This window comes from Puma concolor, chromosome E1, assembly GCF_028749965.1.
Source record: "Puma concolor isolate L17-30 chromosome E1, mPumCon1.1.hap2, whole genome shotgun sequence".
NCBI classification, from domain to species: domain Eukaryota; kingdom Metazoa; phylum Chordata; class Mammalia; order Carnivora; family Felidae; genus Puma; species Puma concolor.
Genome location: NC_141680.1, coordinates 59,429,285 through 59,453,040, shown reverse-complemented (window position 1 = coordinate 59,453,040; position 23,756 = coordinate 59,429,285). Strand labels below are relative to the sequence as shown.

General features: G+C 50.7%; 1 protein-coding gene across 3 annotated transcripts in view; it reads right to left on the bottom strand.

Annotated features, from left to right (window-relative positions):
* The window catches only part of SEC14L1 (SEC14 like lipid binding 1), a 90,180-nt gene that overhangs the window by 35,303 nt on the left and 31,121 nt on the right, over nt 1-23,756 (bottom strand). The window contains exons 1-3 of one of the 3 annotated variants that reach the window (XM_086688163.1): nt 18,132-18,288; nt 16,918-17,022; nt 16,003-16,095 (exon numbers count right to left, since the gene is read on the bottom strand). In XM_086688163.1, the coding sequence (XP_086544289.1) occupies nt 16,003-16,065 (63 nt within the window). In that variant the 5' untranslated portion in view covers nt 16,066-16,095; nt 16,918-17,022; nt 18,132-18,288. Of the gene's footprint in view, nt 1-16,002; nt 16,096-16,917; nt 17,023-18,131; nt 18,289-23,756 lie in introns of those variants that run through there. The other 2 variants (XM_086688165.1, XM_086688164.1) reach the window with 2 other exon arrangements.

Here is a 23,756-nt window from a genome sequence, read left to right as displayed (position 1 = left end):
GGAAATGGAGGCCGAGAGAAGCCAATGTCCCGGGGATTTGAACCCGGGTCCGCGCCCCCTCGTACAGACCTTGGGATAAAAGCCCCGCCTTCAAATCTCAGCTCCGAACAGCAGTCGGCAGAGAGCCCCGGGAGATTCCCGAATTTCGCAGAGTCCCAGCTTCTGCATTTTCTTTAGCGTACAGAATCGTGGAAGATTCAAAAAGGAACTGGTTAGCGGGCCCTGACACAGACTAAGCACAACAGTCAAAAAATGTGCCTCCTGTCCTGTGCTGAACTTCCCAAAGAGGAAGAAAGTGAGCGCGCATTAAGTAGAGACGCGGCAGCCCAACGGTTCCAAGGAACCAAATTGTCTAGGCTCAAAAAGGGGAAAGAAGCCTTTCTAACGCAATCGGCTTTAAAAACTAAAATCTTGGGGCGCCTGGGTGGCGCAGTCGGTTGAGCGTCCGACTTCAGCCAGGTCACGATCTCGCGGTCCGGGAGTTCGAGCCCCGCGTCGGGCTCTGGGCTGATGGCTCGGAGCCTGGAGCCTGTTTCCGATTCTGTGTCTCCCTCTCTCTCTGCCCCTCCCCCGTTCATGCTCTGTCTCTCTCTGTCCCAAAAATAAATAAACGTTGAAAAAAAAAAAAAAAAACTAAAATCTTTTTTGACGTTTATCTTTTCTACCATGCTTTGAAAACTCACCCCCCAAAAACCCCTCTGTTCACCAGACTAAAATGGTAATCATATTCCCAACGGCCCTAAAAACACACGATGCAAATCTCATGAGGCTTTGGTGAAAACCCACTATGTGAAGCTTCTAAACAGCCAAGTTAAAACAAAAACAAAAACAAATACTCGGTGTAAATAGTATCACACAGGTCTCCTTCTTCCTGTAAAGAAAAGGCAAACCGAAGATACAGACAGAAATCATCTTTACTTCGGTGCAGGTATTATGGATAAAACATTCCCTCTGAAAGATGAAATAAATACAAGAAATAGATTTAGCTAGTTAGAGGACTGATTATTAGCTAAATATACTATACTCAGTTGCGGGAATCAGAAGACAGGGCCCTGAAGATAAACACGACCAGGGCTGGAAAGAGACCTTTCACAAAATGCGGGGGGTGGAAGAAGGGTGCTGAACGAGAGAGGACGTTCTCTGAAAAGGTTTCCGTTCCGGGGAGCCCCGAACCAGGCCTCAGGCTACTGGTGTTAACATTTTCCACAGAATGAGGAAACACAATACCCTGGAAGGGAAAGAACTCGCGTCAGGAAACTAATCGCTCGGCTCCCATCGCGGCCTGAATAAATGTAAACATTAGACTGCTGTTCCCCACAGTCCTGGGAGAGTCCTCTCCTGCTCCAAGGACAAAGCCTTCTCCGGATCTCGCACCGGATCTTGACCGGAGATGTGATGCCGCGCCAGCCCTCGCGGCCTCCAACGGACTCCTTGGAGCGCAGGGTGCTGGCAACTTCCTATCCACCCCCCCAGTTACCAGCTGTGTGACTCGGCTAGTCACCAGTGTCCTTTCCCTCTGCTCCTGCAGCACTGTCACCTTAGGCCTGAGACACAAACCAGGGGGAGCCGCACGACAGGGCCAATGGACAGCTTGGGCTCTGGTGTCGACGGGCCTTGATTTGAATGCCACGGGTACCAGCCGTAAGCAACAGCCTTCGATGAAGAAGACGGCTGTGAGCCACCAAAGACAGGGCACAACGGCGAAAAGTGTTATCGTCCGGCAGGCAACCCAGTCGGGCACAGGCAGATCAGAGGGAGAACGAGGAGAAAGGGAGAGGAATTTTTAAAGCAAAGCCCTCTTGGGGCGCCTGGGTGGCGCAGTCGGTTAAGCGTCCGACTTCAGCCAGGTCACGATCTCACGGTCCGTGAGTTCGAGCCCCGCGTCGGGCTCCGGGCTGATGGCTCAGAGCCTGGAGCCTGTTTCCGATTCTGTGTCTCCCTCTCTCTCTGCCCCTCCCCCGTTCATGCTCTGTCTCTCTCTGTCCCAAAAATAAATAAACGTTGAAAAAAAAAAATTAAAAAAAAAAAAAAAAGCAAAGCCCACAGACCTACTCCAGAGTACACACTCCCAGTTGGAAGACAGGTTAAGTGCAGGGGCGCCCGGCGGACTCAGTCGACAGAACGTGCGACTCCTGATCTCAGGGTCATGAGTTCAAGCTCCACGTTGGGTGTGGAGCTTACTTAAAAAAAAAAAAAAAAAAAAAAAAAAAGTCCTGGTGATGTAACGCACGGCACAGTGATTATAATTAATACTGCACTGCATGTTTGAAAGCTGCTAAAAAAAGGACATTTTTTTTTAACATTTGCTTATTTTTGAGAGAGAGAGAGAGAGAGAGACGGAGACGGAGTATGAGCGGGTAAGGAGTAGAGAGGGGGACACAGAATCCGAAGCAGGCTCCAGGCTCTGAGCTGTCAGCACAGAGCCTGACGTGGGGCTCAAACTCGCAAACCACAAGATCATGACCTGAGCTGAAGTCAGATACTTAGCCAACAGAGCCACCCAGGCGCCCCTAAAAGAGGGTATCTTAAAAATTATCATCACGAGGAAAAAAATGTGTAACTGTGAGGCGACAGATGTTAAATAAACTTACTGTGATGGTCATTTCACAAATTTGTACATATCTCAAAACATCGGTACACACCTTAAACTAATACAATGTTAAATGTCGATTATATCCAAATAAAGCTGGTGGGGCCCTACCTACAAAGTAAGTGTAAGCAATCAAAAAGATACTACTGGTAGGGTCCTCAACTTCTTCCGGGTCTCATTTAGATCTGTGGAAATTAACACAGCGTGTACATCTCTTTTAAAGATTTTATCTTTAAGTAATCTCTTACACCCACTGTGGGGCTTGAACTTACAACCCTGAGATCAAGAGTCACGTGCTCCACTGAGCCAGCCATGCGCCCCTAACGTTTCGTCACACAAACGAATGACAAAATACTTATGTACCCCATAAATGCTCACCATTATCCTTAGACCTTTTGTATGTTCTTTAAGTATTTCTCAAACACTTAAAGGGAGAAATGTTGGTTCAAATTCAGCAGGAGGGTCCCCGTTTGCCCCCAGGGCCCGGACAACTGGGTCTTCTCATTGGACTATAAGCTGGCTGAGAGCAGAGCCCAAGATGGCGGCTCGGTCGCTCTACAGGCTCAAGGCCTAGCTGATCCTCTGTCAACCTCCTCCAGGAGACCGGCCTCTGAAGGCAGGCCCTGTTAGAACCCCTTCCCATCTCCCTGTGGCATCCGGCCCTACTGTAACCTCCTGGGCACATGACTACCATTCTGAAACTAAACTGCTTTGAAGGTCTTAAACTTTCTTTAATTAGTTAGCTATGCAATCTCTGTACCCAAGACGGGGCTCCAACTCAAAACCCTGAGATCAAGAGTCACACACTCCACTGGCCCAGCCAGGTGCCCCAAGAGTTTTACACTTTTTTTTTTTTTTTTAACGTTTATTTATCTTTGAGACAGAGAGAGACAGAGCATGAACGGGGGAGGGGCAGAGAGAGAGGGAGACACAGAATCGGAAGCAGGCTCCAGGCTCTGAGCCATCAGCCCAGAGCCCGACGTGGGGCTCGAACCCACGGACCGCGAGATCGTGACCTGAGCTGAAGTCGGACGCTTAACCGACCGAGCCACCCAGGCGCCCCGAGTTTTACACTTTTAAAGTTGAAAACATGATATAGTTGTACTTGAGGACCATGTGCAAAACACTCTAAAATTCCTCTCGTGAAAAAGATACATGACTGTAAGAATCACAAACGTAAAGACTTCCCGCCTCGACCTTTCCATTGTCAGGTGACAAGAGTTGAAACGTATCCTTATGATTTTTTCTTTACCTTATTTGGTTGGAGGAACACGGGACATAAGGCACGTGCCAGATACGTGTCGATTGACTGCTTGTGCGATCGGTAAGGCTTCGGTCAACAGTGGGCTATTAGCGAAGTTGCTGGACAATCAAAGGTTATATATGCAGATTTTTGACTGCACGCGGGGATGGGGGGGTGTCTGTGACACTAATCTGTGTTCAAGGGCCAACTACAGTTGGAAAAAACGGAGGTATACTCATCTTTTAGGTAGATCTTTATACGTAAGCTATACGTCAATACATTTTGAAGGTCAAAGCTCTCACAGGTGACAATTATTCAGGCCCCAGGCAAACACGAACACCTGGAGCGCCGTGACAGCTCTCTCTGGGGTTTTCGCGTGCAGTCACGTGACGGACCCACGCGTGATCCAGTGGGATCCAAGACACCCCGTGATTTACCAAAACCACTCCTGGTCCGTACATTTTTTTGTCTAATAAAGAGCAAACAGAGTGTGGGTGACATATTCCTGTTCAAATCAAGTTGGATTTGGCAGAGTACGGCTTTACTTTCCAGAGTGTAAAAAAATAAACCCAAGGACTTGAGAAAAAGCATTTGGTGTTCTGGGGAATTGCAGCTGTCAGCTTTGAAAGATGCCATGTGTTTGCCCACATAAAAGAACGTAATGAGCTATGGAAATATTATCCGGTTTCATGAACCAGAATAAAAACTCCATCATTAGCGGACTGAAACTAGGAGCTGTTTTAATCCACCAGGAAAATATCTATCACGTACTATTTATTAAAGGCCTATCAGACCCGTCGTACCTCACACACCCGAAGCGTCTGATTCTCTATTGTCTCTTCGACTTCTCTTCCCTTATGGCAGGAGCCCAGCGTTTTACTTCGGTAGCCCTACACCTGCTTCTTTCTTAAGAAACCAGGAACACCAGCAACCACAAAATGCACATTATAAAGATATACTCTGAGGGGCGCCTAGGTGGCTCGCTGGGTTGAGTGTCCCTCTCTTGATTTCGGCCCAGGTCATGATCTCACAGTTTGTGAGATCAAGCCCCAGGTTGGGCTCTGTGCTGACAGCATGGAGCCTGCTTGGGATTCTCTCTCTCCCTCTCTCTCTGCCCCTCCCCCACTCGCACAAGCAGGCTCGCTCGGGCTCTCTCTCTCCAAATAAACAAACTTAAAAAAAAAAACTTGCTTAAAAATATATATATATACTTTGAATATATGGAACAAAATACAGTGGTAGAATTCTTCAAGGAACTTGCCTTTTGGATCTAGAATCTATTAATATAAAAGACAAAAAAGAAATGAACTTAGATATGCAATTTTTTGGTTGATATTAGCATCAAAAACTAGATCTTAAAAATGTTCAGCCTTGGGGCGCCTGGGTGGCTCAGTTGGTTAAGCGTCCGACTTCAGCCTAGGTCATGATCTTGTTCCCAAGTTCGAGCCCCGCGTCGGGCTCTGTGCTGACAGCTCGGAGCGTAGAGCCTGTTTCAGATGCTATGTCTTTCTCTCTCTCTCTCTCTCTCTCTCTCTCTCTGCCGCTCCCCCACACATGCTCTGTCTCTCTCTCAAAATTAAAACATTAAAAAAAATTTTTTTTAAATATTCAGCCTTTTAAGAGAAAACAAGTTCTGGGGTGCCTGGGTGGCTCAGTTGGTTAAGTGTCCGACTCTTGATTTCGGCTCAGGTCATGATCTCACGGTTGGTGGGATTGAGCCCTGCATCAGGCTCCACGTAGACGGCACAGAGCCTACTTGGGATTCTCTCTCCCTCTATCTGTGCCCCCCACCCCCTGCTCATATGCCCGCTCTCACTCTAAATAAATAAATAAATGAGGACAGAAGCTCTGACACGTGCTACGACGTGGATGGCCTGTGAAGACAGGTCGCTGAGTCAAACAAGCAAATCACTAAAGTACAAACACTGTCTGATTCCACTTCTAGTAGGAACAGTCATAGCGCCACTCACAAACAGAAGGTAGAAAAGGGGGCAGAGGGTTTGCCGAGGCCGGGGGATGGGGAGCTGGGGTTTAACGGGGACAACGGTTCTATTTGGGAAGGCGAAAAACAGAAGTGCTGGGGGATGGAGGCACAACAAGGCAAATACGCCCAACACACTGACTTCTCCGCTAAAAATGCTCACAACGGCAGATTGTATAGCATTGTGTATTTACCACAATAAAACACAGCACAGATCTTCTCCACCTGAAAATTCGCAGAGTCATACAAATGACTAAGACAAGTTCAAAGAAGCACACGTTATAACTCTGTATCACTAAGTAAACACAGGGACAGTCTGGAGAAGCATATAAAGCCAGGAGTCTCCCTGTTGGCATGTTAAATCCTTCGAAAGAAAATATGATGTGAGAACAGGCCACAGCCTGTTAGAGTCTATTCCTTTCAAAAATTTTAAATTAAACTGAAACCAGCTTCCCTTCCTCCCGTTCCATGTGCTATAAATTCAATTTGAGGAGACCTAAACCAGTGTTTCTCAAACCCGAGCAAGTATCCCAACCGCCTGCGGGGCTGGGACACCGGGCTGCTGAACCCACGCTCAGAAATCCCGATTCGGTAGAGAATCAGAACTTATTATTGTCAGAATTCTCATTCTAAACCAACTCTGTGTTAAAAGTAAAACGAAGATAAGACGTGTTTGGAGAAAAGTTTTCTAAATATTAATAGTATAAATCCTGCAATATAATCAATGATCTCTTAGATGAATTTCTTCTTAAAACCTGTACCTTGCAGCTTTTAGCCCTGGACTTGATTTTTAAGACAGACACGGGGATTAGGCTAGAAAAAATAAGAGAAACATATCCCTTAAAATTAGACCTACCTCATGTTACAGGATAACATTAAGAAAAAAAGAGACATATAATAACCAACCTTTCAGGTTTAAACCTGAAGAAATCTTTAAAAAAAAAAAAATCAGACTACCATACTATCTGAATCAATAATTTTTAAGTGAATTTTATGTTCTATAGGAGAACCCCAGAAACGACATTCTCTTACACTTGGTATTCGTCACTACAGGAGAAAAGCCACTCCAAACACCAAATAATCCATAAAGCAGGACACGTTTTTTACTCAACTACACAGATTATAAGCTTCAGTTCACGGACTATAAACACTATTCTACCCACAAAACATGGTGTGAGTCAGATTCCTTCAAAACGTGAGTTGAAGGGGTAAGGGGCATCAAGGAGGACCCTTTTGGGATGAGCACTGGGTGTTACATGTAAGTGATGAATCGCTAAATTCTACTCCTGAAGTTATCGTCACACTAGACGTTAGCTAACTTGGATTTAAATTTGTTTAAAAATACCAAAAAAAGTTTTTAAAGAGCCACAATTTAAGTCTAAGTAGCAAATACCTCCGACCGAAAGAAGATGCTCCAATGTGCCCTTTTGTCAAAATTCTCACTGGCTCTGGGTACCAGGCCGAAGAAGTTGAGCCTCACCCTTGAAGGTGTGGGGCGGCCACTTAAAGAACTCTAAACACGAAGCGTGTTCAGAGTTTCAGTCGGAGCCCCCGGCAGCAGCCCCGAGCGAGGGCAGGTGGGTGAGGGGCAGCGGGGAGGTGGCGTCCAGGGGCCCGAACGGGACATCAGGCGCTGTCATCGGAGAGGAGCCAACACGATCAGAGACGGGCAGATTCAGACACGGTCCGGGAGACATCAGGGAAGGTTCTGGTCATCACAGAGCCTGAGGGGTGGGGAGGGAAGGCGGCCAGGAACGCCGAGGCTTCCGGTCTGAGAACAGGGCACGTTGTGATGGCACTCGTCAGGAGCAGGAGTTCACAGGAAAAGGCAGAGCTCCTGAGGGGCATTTTACTGGGTGTGTGCGTGTGCGTGTGCGTGTGTGTGTTCTGCTGGGCTGTGTTCTTTGTGCAGGCAGGAGGAGGCAGTGGATTCTGTTTCAGAAATGCTAAATTTGTACAGAGTCAAATGGAGACGTCCTAGCAGGCAGCTGGCTAGGAATCTGGAAGTTCCTGAGTGGGAGTCTAGGCTGAAGATAAACTCTGGGATCTTCTGTTTATAAAGTGACAGTTGAAGCCATGGGTTTCAGAGGCTGCCCAGGAAGAGATGTCAGGTGAGAGAGAACCGGATTCTTCTAAAACAGCACGAACTACCAATTAAAACAGCACGATGTTTACGATGGCCAGAAAACACGAAATATACAACCGGCGGTCCCAAAACGGCAAACCCAGTGTCATCAGAGGAGGGGTCCATCTGTCCCCGAGAAGGCACGGAGGTGGGAGCGAGAGGCAAGATCGGTCAGAGGGGCAGGCCAGAGAGTTCCACGTGCAGCCTCGATCAAATATGCAGGACACTCACACATTGGCTGCTCATCAATAACTCAAAGTGCACGCTGAATACTCTAGTACGAAAACGTGCAGGGGAGCCAGGAAACACACGGCAAATTTCTGAATGGAGAAGGGACCCGGTACACATCAAGACACACAAGGCATAAAGCTTTTGTTCATTCGACAAAAAGACTCGTTCTCCTAACCTCAAACCGTGCCTCGCCAGGGAATCAGAATGCAGTCTATGGTCTGTTTCAACACGGGAAGTCACTCCCCTAGACATACACAAAACTGGTTCCCTGTCATGCAGGTTAAAAAAGAAAGAAGAATCAGTAATGACAACAGCGACCAAAGTCCTCTCTTCAGTGAACCTGCCTGCGGGCACTTCTCCAAGCGGCACCGCCACCCCGGCCCCCCTCCACCAGATTCCCCCAGGCACCCCACTGCTCACGCTACCCCGAAACCCTCTCAGTCGGCCCTGCCATCTGATGCACTCCTTCCCTGCTTTCTGTAGGAACCACAGGGACCCGTCATAGAAAGACCCGGTTTAATTTGGGAAAAGAATATTTTGCCTCTTATTTGTGCTTCAGCTTTCCGGAGAACGGCCACAGGGACGGATGGGGAGGCCGAACCGATCGAGGCCGCATGTGCTCCCATAGGCTCCCCGGAACAGTGACGGCGGCTGAGGGTTAGGGTGACAGGAGAGGACGGTGGCAGTTTCTCTCACAAAGCGAGGGCACGAAAGGAAACGAAGGGAAGGGAGGAGGTGGGAGAAGCAGGGAGACTGAAGACAAGAACCACGAGCGACAGCTGATCTGGAGAGGGAACCACAGACACTTGTAGGCGATCGAGAAAGTCTGAACGTGGACCCAGTATTTTTGTTAAGTATGACAATGACGTACATGGCGATTATGTTGAAAGAATAAAAGGTCCATACTGGTTACAGACCCTGCTGAAGTAGTTATGGGTGAGCTCACAAGATGCCTGAAGCCTGCTTTAAATACACCAGGGGAGGGGCGCCCGGGCAGCTCAGACGGTGAAGCATCCGACTTCAGCCCAGGTCACGATCTCACAGTTCGTGAGTTCCAGCCCCGCGGCGGGCTCTGTGCTGATAGCTCGGAGCCTGGAACCTGCTTCGGATTCTGTGTCTCCTCTCTCTGCCCCTCCCCGACTTGTGCTCTGTCTCTGTCTCTGTCTCTCAAAAAATAAATAAATGTAAAAAAAAAAAAAAAAACCTTTAAATACACCAGGGGGAAAAAATGGGGAAAACAGATCTAACAATAGTGCAATAGTGGCAAAGCACTGCCCCTGCCGCCAGAGAAGGGTGACGGGCCCCTGGCACTGCCTGGACCTTTCATTCTCTCAACTTGGAGAGGCTTGAAAATGTCCGTATCAGTGTTTGGGGGGTTTTGTCTTGTTTTTTTGCGTGTTTTTGCAAAAACAGGTAAACCAAAGAGGCAAGGAGCTGAGTCAGATCCTGCTTTATTTTTCCTTCAGAACCACAACTGTCTCCACCCTAGCACATTAAAAATAATTCAGGATGCATGATGTGTTGGAGAGTGGGTGTAAGAGAAGGGAAAATGCCTAGCTCTATACAGAGTAGTGCGTACTGAGAATGTACTATAACTGTCTGTTTCCAAAACTAAGTGAGTCTGACTAATTACACCCCAATTTGTATTAAATGCGGTAGGATTCACACCCTGGCACTCAAGAACCTTATAAATAAGAAGTCTACCATCTCCCCGCACTGGAGAACTGACCAGGATCCTAATATACCATCAGAGGGACTGGGTCCTTTCCCTCCACTCCCAGAAGGAGTAAAACTGTTGAAAGGCAGCCCCCGAGACACACGAGCACGGCTTGTTCACCTCTGAGCAGAACAACCGCTCCTGCCCACCAGGCCGCTGGCAGATCTCACAACACTTCCGTTAACGAAAAGGATGCATCTCAGTGTCACCTCAAGAAACTGGGAAACCGGAGTCAGGGACGCGAAAAGGCCCAGGGCTGAAATCTAGGGTGAGAGGAAGAAGCCGTGCTTCGAGAAGAAGGACGACAGATGGCACAACACCTCAAACTAAAATCCTGCTCAAAACCCAACGTGCACGGCACTCGGGTCAGAGGAAAAAACCAGAGAAAACGGGACAGGTGGCTCAAAATGTCTTCGGGAGAGCAGACGGGGGGGGGGGGGGGGGGGGGGGCTTCGGGAGGTGGCCGGCTGCCACAAGGAGCGAGAAAGGACAAAACAGGAATGCGCTCCGGCAGGACCCGTGCCCCTCTATCCCAGCCAACCCGAGGAACAACCTGGAAGCGGCTGCCCGCGGGTTTGGCTTGTGCGCCAGGCCACCTCCTCAGGAAGCACTCCACCTGCCAGATTTCTGCACACCTCGCACTCGCCCCCCCAGAAGACCAGACTCGGGGCTCTCCTCACATTGCGGTCACACATGCAAGGCGCCTGGGGCCCCCGCAGGTCTCCCTAGCTGTTTTGACAAAGGAAATCTGAATGGATGCAATAAAGCCTAAATAAAAATACAAATGCCTGCTTAATGCAAAAGACATAAAAGACAAAAAAGAAAAGAAAACACACACGTTCAGAGACGTCATTAACTTACTGATGCACTTCACTTCTACGTGGAGGCAGGCACAGGGCTGGCTGCGAGCAAGGAAGAGGGGAGGACGTGTGGGTCTCGCTAGGCCCTGCCCTCCCCCACCCTCCTCCCTGTGGGCTAATTCCAGCACCTCCTCACCACAGCCTGACACTAGGAAACTGACCCGTCCCCGAGCGGGTTTGCGGCAGGGCCGGTGGGGACCGAGCCCACAGCCAATCTCTCCCTCCTGCCTTCGTCATCTGGTCTTAGCAGGAAGCCAGGAGGCACCTAAGGAAAAAGGGACTAGAAACAAAAACAAACAAAAACCAAAAAAATGGGATGAAACAAACAAAAATGAAACACGAGAGAGAAGAACAAAAAAAGTCAGTCTTGTGGTCGTGGGCCATTTAATCAACAGCGGCACCCCAGCAAATAGCTTCTCTGTTTATTCAACCTACAGAAATACATCGTCCAAACTCCTAATAAGGGGTTTGTCAACAGGACTCTGTAGGATTTAGGAAAATGTAAAAACAAAAAAAGAATTCGCCACATTCACCACCAAAAGGGCTCTGCTCCTAAGGGAGGTATTAGCTCACTGAAGGATCAAAGTGTTCCGTGGGGAACACGTAGATCTCGTGTCCGAAAACGGACCACAGGGCGACATTTCAGAGATGAGTTTCCATCAAACCCACCTCCCAAGGCCTCGTACTCAAAGCTCAAGTGCACACGTGTCGGCTGATCAAGTGCAATCTGAGAGACTACTATGCATTTAGCGCTGACACTCGAGGGAACAAGGAAAATAACACACGAGGTCACTGCCCCCGAGGAACATTCGAAATAGCTGCATGGAACCCTGAGAATGAAAGAAACGCTAATTACAAGGGGGAGTAGCTACCACGGGTGACCCTGATAAGGGATCGAGGAAGGGGAGACAGACCCTAGCAGCGGTGCTCAGAGGCCTGGGAAAGTCAGCTGGGTCAGCGGGACGGAGATTCAGAGGACAGACGGGAGAAGCGAGCAGCGAAGGGAAGGAAGGAAGGGTCAAAGGGGTGTGAGGGCCAGAAAAACACCGTGTGGCAAGCCAGGACAGCACAGAGCAGACTTAAACGTCCACGTTCGTGAAGTAAGGTGAAATAGAGAGGGGAGGACAGGAAGGGCCTTGCGAGAGAGCAAAGGAGTTTAGAGCAGGTGGGACAGGTAAGAGGTCAAACAGGCGACTGCCGGGCAGACACGGCGTATGGCAGCCGAACGTAGGGCGACCTGTCCGCGCAAAAGACGTAAGGACAGAACAAATAACTCAGGTGGTGCAGGGAGAGAAGGGGACAGGAAGCGCGTGACCCGAAGGCACGACCAGAGGACAGGTGTGCTGGGACGCAGACGGTGGGCGCTCTGGAAGAAGGACGGGGCTTCTGAAAGGAGGGAAGCTGGCCAGAGCAGGGCAGGAGGGGTGGGCACCACGTGGCTGGCGCTGATGGCCGGACAAGGTGGCGGTCCGCGGGGTGGCAGGGCACGTGGCAGAGCCTCTCCCATCACGCGCTCCAACTGGCCAAAACGACGGCTGTCCTCAGGTGAAAAGGGATCATTGGCAAGGGGGCCCCTCGCCGGCGAATGCTGGCAGAGAGCCGTCTGGGCCGCGGGCTTTCCTCCCCCTCGGGGCCCTGGCCTCCCGCGTGTCCCTCCATTTGCTCTCCAGCAACTTTACCCTACCTCTGGGTCACGTAGGAAGGGGCCCTTAACGGTCAGCGGGGGGAAAGCTGTCACTGAACACGTCTAAGTTTTAAAATTATGTTTTAGCTCAGAAGTTTCCACGCGCAGCCCTCTCGAGCCAGCACGCCAGAACCTTCCTGCCCATCCAGAGCCCCTTCAGTCCCCCTCCCCACGACCCAGGCAGGGGAGCCCCGGGAAACGTGCTTGGCTGAGACTGGACAAGTCCAAGGCGCCCTCGCGAACAAGAGCCTTCGGAAAACACCGCGGGCACACGCGGGGCGCCAGAGGCCTGGAAGGATAAAGAGAACCGAACGCGGGCAGCAGACCTCTACCACGAGGTGTGTCTCAGGTTCCTCACCCTCCGAGGTGCCTCAGGTGGTCTCGGGTGATTTCTCAACTCACTGAGGCTCTCCCGTTCCGTTTCTGGGCAAATATGGCATGAGAGCGGGCCCTTAAAACGCCACAACCGTTTTGCTGGTTTCTGCAGAAACTCCACCTCCGTTTTGCTGGTTTGCCATTTAATTCAAATGGGTTAGTGAGAACGCTCACATGATTTCCTAATGCTACCGGTACACTGATCCCAAAGCACACGCTACACTGAATCGATCAAATGCAATTAACATACTTGATACCCGCCCCCCCCCCAAGCAACTTACGAGCAACTTACACTAGTCGCTGTTCCCCTAAGCCATTTTCAGGCCATACTAAATTACAGTAACGCTCTCGGTTAACAGACAAGGGCATCCGTTCACGGAGTGGCATCTTCCCCGACAGTCTCCTCCCCACGGGACCCCCGTAAAGCAGGGCTTGGATCCACCCCCAGATCCCACAGGCCGACCACCTGCCCAACGCCGCTGTCACCGCCACGTGCTGTGACTAGCACCGCACACCTTCTGAGGCTCGCTCTCAAAAACGTTTCCCTTGAAGCCATAGTTCCGTTCTTGCTTTAACTGGCCATCTCTCTCCCCACTCTGAATGAGCCGCAAAGACTATTTCTACAGGAAGTCTGTTATACTCCTGCTTAAGCTCAAGGAAAAAAACGGTGATAGAGCAGGGTAAATGTAAATGAGGATTTTATGATGTACAACTTCAGCTTGAAAAAGTGGCAAATGACACCACACCAAAAAAATCACTAAAGACTTAAAACGTTCTAGCTTCTAATTCCCGAAGGAAAACACATTTCGTTTTCAGATTAAAAAATATTTTCGGGGGCACCTTGGGTGGCTCAGTCGGTTGAGCATCCGACTTCAGCTCAGGTCATGATCGCCCAGTGGGATCGAGCCCTGAACCAGGCTCTGTGCTGACAGGGAGGAGGAGACTGGTTGGGATTCTCTCTCTCCCTCTCTGCCCCTTCCCTGCTCGTGCGCGTGCACGCACACTCTCTCTCTCTTTCTCTCAAAATAAATAAACTTAAAAAATATATATTTTCTCACAACTCAAAAGGAAATGATTTCTTGCTTCAAAATAAAAGCAATTTAAAAATGCATTAATTTTAAAAGACTGGGAGGTGGTTCAGAATTTGAATTTCAGTCTCCTGTAAATCCATGCATAAAAATGGGCAGGACAAACTTTACCATTTTGAAAATAACAAAGTAAGGAAAATAAGGAAGTTGAACACTAGACAGTCAAAAGTCCTCTTTATTAAGCTAGCGTCTGCAGAAGAGACCAAAATACCTTTGCCACACAGAATCAGGGTTGCACGGAGCTTTTAAGATAGTACTTCATGTTTTAGAAAACAGAATGGCTCCTGTCCCCCTGCCCCACCAGGCCTGGCCCAGTCCTCGGGGCAGTCCTCTGCCCCACACGGTGCCCCTGGGCTCTGTTGCTCCCTCACCCCTCTCCCCCAGTTCCACCAGCCTCTACCAACTGAAAAGGGTCAGGCCGCCAACCCTGGGCAGATAATCCACAGGCTGGCCAATAACCTACATCCTAGCTCCAGGGGAGAGATGACCGGATCAAGTCTCTCCAGAATCTGAACTAGGAAACAAGACCAGAATCGGTCACTTAGAAACTGAAAGAATATAACAAGAAATGCCACAAACTGGGGCCTGCGGGGTTTTGAATAGCTCAAAGAGCACATGAGCTGAAGCCACAAGGGAGGGAAGACCAGGAGCGAGCAACGCAGCCAGCTGGTAGGAGAGGGGGGCTCCCGCGTACGGAGCAAGGCAGAGTCCCACGGGGTAAAGTTCCAGGGACAACTGCTGCGGACAGACGTTCCCCAGAGCTGCCAGGAACCACCCTCCAATGCCAGGTCCTTGGAGCTCAGCCCATCCAGCTTGCATTCCTGCATTTCTGTGCAATTCACATCACCCCACATGTGCTCCCACGAACAATGCCCCTTCTCAAGCTCTCTGGAGTGGGTCTGTGCTGCACACAACCAAAAGCCAAAACAGCACGTATAACATGCAAACAGGAAACAAGCCTTTCTTGATAAACCATTCACAAAACATACTCAACAGTCCTAGTATTTAAGGGAAATACAGGGGCGCCTGGCTGGCTCCATCAGTAGAGCACAACGCTCTTGATCTTGGGGTTGTGAGTTTGAGCCCCACGTTGGGGGTAAAAAGGACTTAAAAATAAAATCTTGAAAAAGGAAAAAAAAAAGGAAATACAGAACTGGAAACACCACCCCCACACCAAAAGTAAAACCCCCAAAACCTCACACTGACTGAGGAGAGGCACAAGGCAACTTTCTGAGGTAATGGATGGAAAGGTTCTACAAGGGACATGTTGGTCACTCTTCCTTCAAAACCGATCAAAACGGACACTGAGTATGTGACCATTTCACTGTATGTAAATTATACCTCAATTTACAAAAACAAACTCCCTAAATCTAAATTGTTTCCTTGAGAGGACTTGAGTTTTGGGGGCTATTTTTCAAAACTATATTGACCTGGATAAATCTCACAACCAAGGTTGAGCAGAAACAACCAGATGCAAAAACACCTGAGTTTCTAGTTAAATACAGAAATGAAACAGCCAACACTCATCAATGGTGTTCAAAGTGAGAGCGGCGGCCAACTTTGAGGTGGGAGGGAGGTGGGGAGTGGGACTCGGGGGAAAAAAAAAAACCCTCTCCACATCCCTCTTCTACTTTAACAAACAAAAAGAACAAAATCCAGAGGAAAAAGTATTTCATCAGAATCCTGCTTCTGAGGGGCAAAGGGGGAGGGAGAGAGAGAGAAATCTTAGGCAGGCTCCAAGCTCAGTGCAGGTCCCGGCACGGGACTCGATCCCACGACCCTGAGATCACGACCTGAGCTGAAATCAAGAAATGGACACTTAATCAACTGAGCCACCCAAGCGCCTCAACTCAAATCCATGTATCAACCTGAGGTGCAGTTTTAAAAAAACAAACAGGCAGGTTTTGATTTTTAGAGACTGACAGCTTAAAGACACTTCATAAACTCTAGCCGTGGCTCGTCAGCATAAAAACAGAACAAGTAAAAATGGGAGAATGGAGACAAATGATAAACATCCGGCTACAGATCAAATCTGAATACATCCAGCTACAGTCAAATCTGAATACTTAAAACAGGCCAAAAAGTAAATCAAAATGTAAAGTACTTACAGCCATAATTAACTCAAAGGGGTGTTTATACACCCTCACTGGTGACTGGTATTTCTGCACCATGATTGTAACACGACAGCAAACCTCTCACACCTGCAAGACACAAATATATTGCGATTACAAAAAAACCTGTGATACAGGGAAAATTTAAATCCGTGTTTACTCATCAAACCACAGCCCGAGTGTAGAAAGGGACCTCAATAGGTCGCATCATTCTCTACACGCAAAAATCAAAAGATGCTACTTTGATTACACGAGGAAGGAGAAGGTAATGAGACAGTTTAAGAGTCGGTGAAGGAAGTTCAAGTGTAATGAGGGAATCCCCTCTGGTCGGCCTCCCGGGGCCTCTCCAGGGGAGGTACCGGGGTACAAGATCCCAGTCCTTTCCGGCACTGAGAATGTTACGATCCGAGGATTAGTTCCCGAATCATTTTCTCTTCCACAACTTTTACAACAAGCCAAACCAAAACGATGGCACTTCAGGATGTGAAGTCTGGAGACACACAAGCATAAAAGTGGAAGAAAATACTACCGTATCTCAAATGATGGAAAACTCCTCAAAAGCGAGCTTCGAAGTCTAACGGTCCATCCTTGTTTTCTAACTGCAGTGACCACAATTTCAGAGACTTGTCTTCACGGGGCGGCAACACCAAGCACTCTGGCTAGAGGCTCCCCTGAAACTTCCAAGCCTCAAATAGCTGTGGTATCTGTCGGCAATCAGTTCAAGTGCTGGAGCTACTTCCCCGAAGGTACCCCCTGGCACCTTCCCCGAGGTACGTATTCCTGCCCCGGTGGTGCCAGCCGCCGTGCATTGTCGTGAAAAAACACACTCTTTTTGGTGGGGGGGGGAGTCCTCCGCGAGACCCTACTTCCCTATTTAAAAATGAGGAAGAAAAAGAAACCCAAAGAGCCTACCTGTCCTGCTGAGGATAATCATTAAGAAGGTTACTTCATGCTGGATACGGTGAGGGGCTATTCCAAAGTACAAAATGGAAAATACTCAAGGAGCCCAAAGTCTAGCTGTAAAAAAAAAAAAAAAAAAGAAAAGGATTATGGAAATATATTTTATTTCAGAAGATTCCTATCTACGTTATTACATTTAAACAGGTCTGGAACTCTCTCCGGCATGTTTGTGTAGCTTATCTCTCTGAAGGAACAGGTTATGTTGGAAAACAGCGCTGACAGTCTGAAAACTGCCACACAATTACTCTCGGTGACCTCAAGCACGTCCCTTGACTTCCCGTGGACTCAGTTTCACCTCTGTACAATGAGATTTAGAGTGCGATAACCTTGAAAGACTTCCAGCTCTAAAATCATGACACGCAGAGCCCCAACTCCGGAACTCTCCACCTCCCCTGGAAGCCCCGCATTAATCCTCACTCTGGGACTGGCAGGTCCTGATGCGCTGGGACCACGATCTATTCCGTTTTGCAACCCTGGCGATGCTGGAGCACAATTTGAAAACTGGGAAAACGGATTTCCGAGGATCTCCCAGAGAAGGGGAGGGCGATTACGGGGTATACAAAGGGATGCGGGGGGCTGGGAGACTCAAAAAGCAGTGCTCGGCTGAGATACTCTAACATCCATTCACGACTCCACTGCCCGGCAGAACCCAAAGTGACCACGCTGGGGAACCTGCTAATTCACGAACTTCTGAACTCCTGCCAGTTCCCAGCTTCGGATGCTCGGGTCCAGAGAAACCTCCTACGTGGGAATCCGGAGTTACGACGGCCAAGTGGCACCCCGGACCCGGGCAGCCTCTATTGCATGACAATTGGTGCTTAAAAATCAGCCAATGGCCAGACCCAGGGAGTCCACCGCGCGCAGGCTGAGGGCAGCCGGGCCCTCGGGCCGGTACGGGGGCTCCAGCGCGGCGGCCCCCGCGGGCCCCCAGCCCCGACCGGCCCGGGGGAGGGGAGCCGGGGACGGGATCAGACCCCAAATTCTGTCTCCCGCAGGGAGGGCTCCCGGAGTGGGAAAGCGGAGGGGGGAGTGCGGGAGCGGGGTGGGAGGGGGCGCTCCCGCCGGGGCGGAGGAAGCCGAGGGGCCGCGAAGGGCCCCGCGACGCCGGGAGGGGCCGGGCTGGGCCGGGGGCGCGCTCGGAGCCCGCCGCGGCGACGCGCGCCTACCTCTTGTCAGAAAGGCCGGGCCCGGAACGCGGGGCGGCGGGGGGAGCTCATGCCGGCGGCTCCGGGGTGCCGTCGCCGTTCCACTGCCTGCGATCGCAGCTCCGCCGCCGGTTCCGGGGAGTGGACCGGAGAGGGGGAGGGGGGGCGGGCAAGGGAGGGGCGCGGCGAGGCTCCAGTGGTTGTTACGGGTGACGGGGAGGGCGGGGCCGGGCGGCCGGAAGGGGAGCGCGTGCGCGAGCGCGGCCGAAGGACGGAGGCGGGCGCTACGACCGTTGCTAGGGGAAGGGGAGGAGGGGGACGACCCGGGCCGAGCCGCGCTGCGCAGGCGCCAACTCGGCGGCCGGCGGGCGTGGGAGGAGCTCGGAGCTGGCGCCGGCCCTGACGCAAGGCTAGTCTCGCAAGAGGCCGCTGGCCCCGCCCTGTTTTCGTCACAGGGCGTGGCTAGGCTGAGGGGCGGGGCTCGCGGGCCGCGGTGGGGGTGGCGGGAGGCGGGGCGAGACACCCGAGGGCGGGCAAGCTGGGCCTGGAGTTGCGCCGAGTTGGAGCAAGCCGGTTCCTGCCAGGTCAGAGTCAGCTCGGGGCCGGGGCCAGGCCGCTGCTGCGAGGCCTGGCCGGCGCCGGAGGTCCGGTGCCTCCTCATTTTTTATGGACTGCTCGGGGGCGGCAGGCCTCCCCCTGCAGCGCCCTGATCGCATTCTCGCCGAGTAATGCAGCGGAGGCGAGTGCCAGGGCTTGGGAGGGGCTGGGTGGAACCGAGCATCGTCTTGTCAACACGTCCAGGCCGCGCGATGGAAGGAACGCGGGGCCAGGTCAGCCCCTGGGGACCAGGTCAGCCCCTGGGGACCAGGAGGGCTGCGTTCCAGCGGGACAGCCGCACTTCCAGCTGCAGCTTCAGAGCGCGAGGGTGATGCACCTTGAGACCCGGCGCCTTACGGGGAGCGAGGACTGGAGGGGGGCACGGCGCACGTCCCCCCACACACCGCAAGGCTGGCTTTACCGCCAACACACAATTTCTCCGGCCGTGTCACTACTGCGCCCTTTGCATTAGTCACCCTGGGTGGCTGTACTTCGGATGCTGCCCCTGCACAGAACATTTCCGGAACTGCTTTGGAATTTCCTTCAGGGTCAGTTTAGCAGGCACCCAAGAGCACCATTTATAACTTGATCACACCCTATTTTTCTCTGACCCGCATTTTCCAACTTGAGCAGCCACACTGCTCACTGGACTCAGCTCCGACGGGCTTCGGCCAGTTTGTAAAAATTGCATCCACCTTCAAAAGATGCTTTCGGAAAGAAACATCCCGGGAATGATGAACCTCCCGGTAGGAGTAAACAGCGGCACCCATGAAATGGTCTTGTCAAAAATTGACCTGATCTGATAAGCTCTAGGTGTAACCACCAATGTACTGGAAATAGAGAACAGAGAAACGTGCCAAATGATTTCAGGGGGAAAGAATCGCCCAAGTTTCAACTGTGGGAAATGCTGCATGACAAACATATTATTTATCGAATCAATTCTAAAGGAAAAAGGGAGGGGGGGAAGGACCTAAAAGAGATTGGGAGACCATTGAGCCATACACTTATGGTTTGTAGGCTTTTGTGTATATATAGTATACTTCAGTTAAAACTTTTCCAAAAGGGGCACCTGGGTGGTTCCGTCGGTCAGTTAAGGGACCAACGCTTGATTTCGGCTCCAGTCATGATCTCACGGTTCGTGGGATCGAGCCCCAAGTCAGACTCCTGCTGCCAGCACGGAATTGAAATTCAGTCTCTCTCTCTCTTTCTTTCTTTCTCTCTCTCTTTCTCTGCCCCTCCCTCACTCACACGCATGCCCACACGCTCTCTCTCAACCCTTTAAAAAAAAAAAAAACTTTTCAGAGGAAAAAAAAAAAACAGAACTAAGACATTGACCATGAACCTTATTTCTGTCTTGAGTCTCACCAGTGAAATACATTGTTATGAAACCGGGGAGTTTAAACACTTTGAACATGTTACGATACTAAAAAAAATTAATTTTTTTAGGTGAGATAATGGTATTATAGCTAACATTTTTCAAAGAAGCCCTATCTTATAAGGATGTGCCCGGAAATATTTTGCAGTGAAATGATGCGGTGTTGGAAATTACTTTCAAAATAATCTCGGTGGGGAGAGAGGGAGGAATAAGGGCTAAGACGAAATAAGATCGGTCCTAGGTTGATAATTGTTCATTGTATGATTCCGTCCGCTTTTGTACACTTGGAAATGACCAATGTTTGAGTTACCACATTTGAAATTACCAATAATAAGACGTTTTTCACACACACACAAAAGATGGCTTGTCACCACTGAGGCTTACGTTGGATTGTTTTTAAATCAGTTTTATTGGGCACTTGTCGAAAATGCACAAGAAACTCTCCCGAGCGACATACCACAGAGTTACGTGAAAAGATCCAGTCTCCAGTCTCTTTTTTTTAGCACATGTACATGGACCTCTTATTATGTGGCAGACACTGTGTGAAGCGTAAAGATGAGTACAGTGTGGGGGCGCCTGGGTGACTCAGCTGGTTGAGCGGCCGACTTCGGCTCAGGTCATGATCTCACAGTTCATGGGTTCGAGCCCCACATCGGGCTCTGTGCTGACAACTCAGAGCCTGGAGCCTGTTTCGGATCCTGTGTCTCCTTCTCTCTCTGCCCCTCCCCTGTTCACGCTCTGTCTCTGTCTCAAAAATAAATAAACATTAAAATATATATATATATATATATAATTTATAAAGTAAACCATAAGGGGCGCCTGGGTGGCTCAGTCCGTTGAGCGTCCGACTTCGGCTCAGGTCATGATCTCCCAGCTCGTGAATTCGAGCCCCACTTCGGGCTCTGGGCTGACAGCTCAGAGCCTGGAGCCTGCTTCCGATTCTGTGTCTCCCTCTCTCTCTCTCTGCCCCTAAGCCACTCACATTCTTTCTCTGTCTCTCTCAAAAATAAGTAAACATTAAAAAAATATATAAACAAAGATGAGTACCGTGTGGAAGGGGAAACGGAGAAGTGCGGGGGTCAGGTGTGGCTGCCGGTGACCAGGACCCCCAAGCAAAAGTGTCATGACGGAACAGAAGTTTATGTCCCTCACACGTGAATGGCGTCCAAGGCTGGTATGGTGTCTCATCATCACTATCAATTGCCGATTCCCCCAAAGGACCACCCTGATGACCCAAGGCGACGGTGATTAAGTCAAGTCCAGCAGGGGAGAGCTCCACCTTAACCAGAGTCAGCCTGGAGACACTCTTGGTGGGTCAGCGGGGGGAGGTCGGGGGCACATTTCAGGGGATGTGAGTCTGGGCGTAAGCGTTCGAGGCAGCTGTCTCAAAACCGAGACCAAGAAGGACTAGGTCCGTTCGGTGATGTAGTTGTTTAGACCTGACGGGTACTGCAAGGAGCGGGTCTTGAAGATTTGAGCCTCGACGAGCACACGGCCGTCTGATACACAAGCTGTTTGCCAAGATGAGCCATCTTTCGTTAGAAGGCATTATTTTTTCATGAGTTTCCCGAAGCAAACGGTGAAGCCGTGCGTTGGTTTACGGTCTTATCTTCCCCGGCCAGGAATTTTCCAGACACACAGCGAGTCGTGTTGACACCGGAGTCCCGATAGTCAGGCTGTGTGGACGCGGGCGGTCTCGTCTCTCATCGGCGGGGCCACGGGGTCCTTCTGTCTTGCTGCCTTGTCTTATCTCAATGTTTCCTGCACCCCCAGCCAGCAAGGAGGAGGAGAGCGAAGGTGAGGCTCTAACACCCCTCCTCGATGGCGCTTTGTGGATGTAACGCGTGTGCGCGCACAGTAGTGCGTGCGTGACAAGGCAAAGGGCAGGACGGCCGGTGGGACGGCGGAGCACCGGTGGAGGTGACGTGACGTGGCCCCGCTCATCTGCCACAGCACCCCTGGCTCTCTTCCTCAGACTCGCAAGTTGTACTACGAGAGGATTCTGAGACACCTGGAGTGAGCACCCAGCTCCGTGAACCTTCTTCCTAATAAGCTCCTCACCTGCTGTCACCTCTCGTTGGGTAGACGGAAGCCTTGATGGGGACCCTGGGACGGAAACCGAAGAGTCCCAAGTTCTGGCAACCATAAAGAGACCCTCTGGTTCCTTTGGGTCTCAGCTGAGTGTCCGCTAGGAGCCCGAATCTAAAGCTCCTGTTCCATGTGGCCACCTCCGTGTGGCTGATGTGTCAGGACGTGGATGGATGTGGATCCCTGGGCCGCTCACACCTGGGCCTGGGCACAGACCCTGTGGCTGTTAGCGTCTTCCCCAATAGAAGCAACCTGAGCTGGGGACACTGTCCCTGTCCCTGTAGCCACATCTTCTCCATCGCTCTTGGTGCCCTTTCAGGAGTCATTCCGAGGGAAGCATGGGAAGGTGGTGACACCGAGTGGTTTGGGGATATGTTTTAAGGGGAGGGTCATTCAGGGGAGACGCTGGGAGCCAGGTGACAGTCTCAGCTCAAATTCCAGCCTCTGGAGCCCAACCTCTTCCCCACAGCAGCCAAAGAAACGGGAAATAAGCTCTGAATGATCCCTTTGAATGTGACTGAGAGTCAGGGTCAATTAAGTATCCAGGCTGTGTGACAGGCCCAATGGCACTTATACTCTGGTGGCCCTCCCCCCCCCACCCCGCGTTGGTCCTTTACACATTGGTCAGTCACAGAGACATGTCAGCCCTCTTCCACGTCTGGAAGAGATTACTTTCTCCTTTGGTGGCAAAAGACAGCCTTGCAAAACATGACAGATTCTCCTGACACGGGCCATCTGGCGAAGTTTCCAGCCTGGAGAAGTCTGGGGGTTGGGGGAGGTAGATTCCCCCATAGGCACAACTTCCTAATTGCGCTCTGGCGGTCAGCCAGTGGCCTTGAGCGAATACCATTGCCTCATTTCCAACCTGGGAAAACTTGAGGCCAGGAAGCCAGATTTGCAAAAGTTATCATCCGACCTTACCCATCTCTGAAACATTTCCTTTCAATCCGGAGAGGGCAGAGCTCCCGCTTTCTTAATTGGTTTGGCCGCCGAAGTCTTCCCTCTTCCAGGGCACCCTTAAGGCTGCCGGCAGAATATTCTCTCTCGAAACCACCAACGCAAACTCACCCCTTCACTCGGCACCCGCACTGACGACAGAAATCAATGTAAGCATCAAAGCCTGCCATCCGAGGTCTTCCATAAATCTGGTCCCCAGCTTTCCTCTGTCCAGAATGATTTTATTTCCATCCCCCCACTGTCTGTTCCCTGATCCGTGCCTTTGTTAACTAGGCAAACACTTATCCGGCTCCTTAATTTATTCAGACACCATATCGAGCGCGGGAGTGTGGGAAGATATACACTATATAAAAGCAGATTTTCCCTCCAGGTGCTCAGCCTACGGCACAGGACAGACGTGGAAATGGCGAAGATGTAGCTGCTGAGTTCCACAGCCCTCCCCGAAGCCCTTCTTGTCACCTGCTCTTTCTCTAGATGCTTATGTGCTTGGCACTCCGTTGAAGGCAAGCTGTCTTCAGTGAGATTATAAAAGAATCGGGTCAGGGCGCCTGGGTGGCTCGGTCGGTTAAGCATCCGACTCTCGACCTCGACTCAGGTCACGATCGTACCAGTTCGCGGTTTCGAGCCCC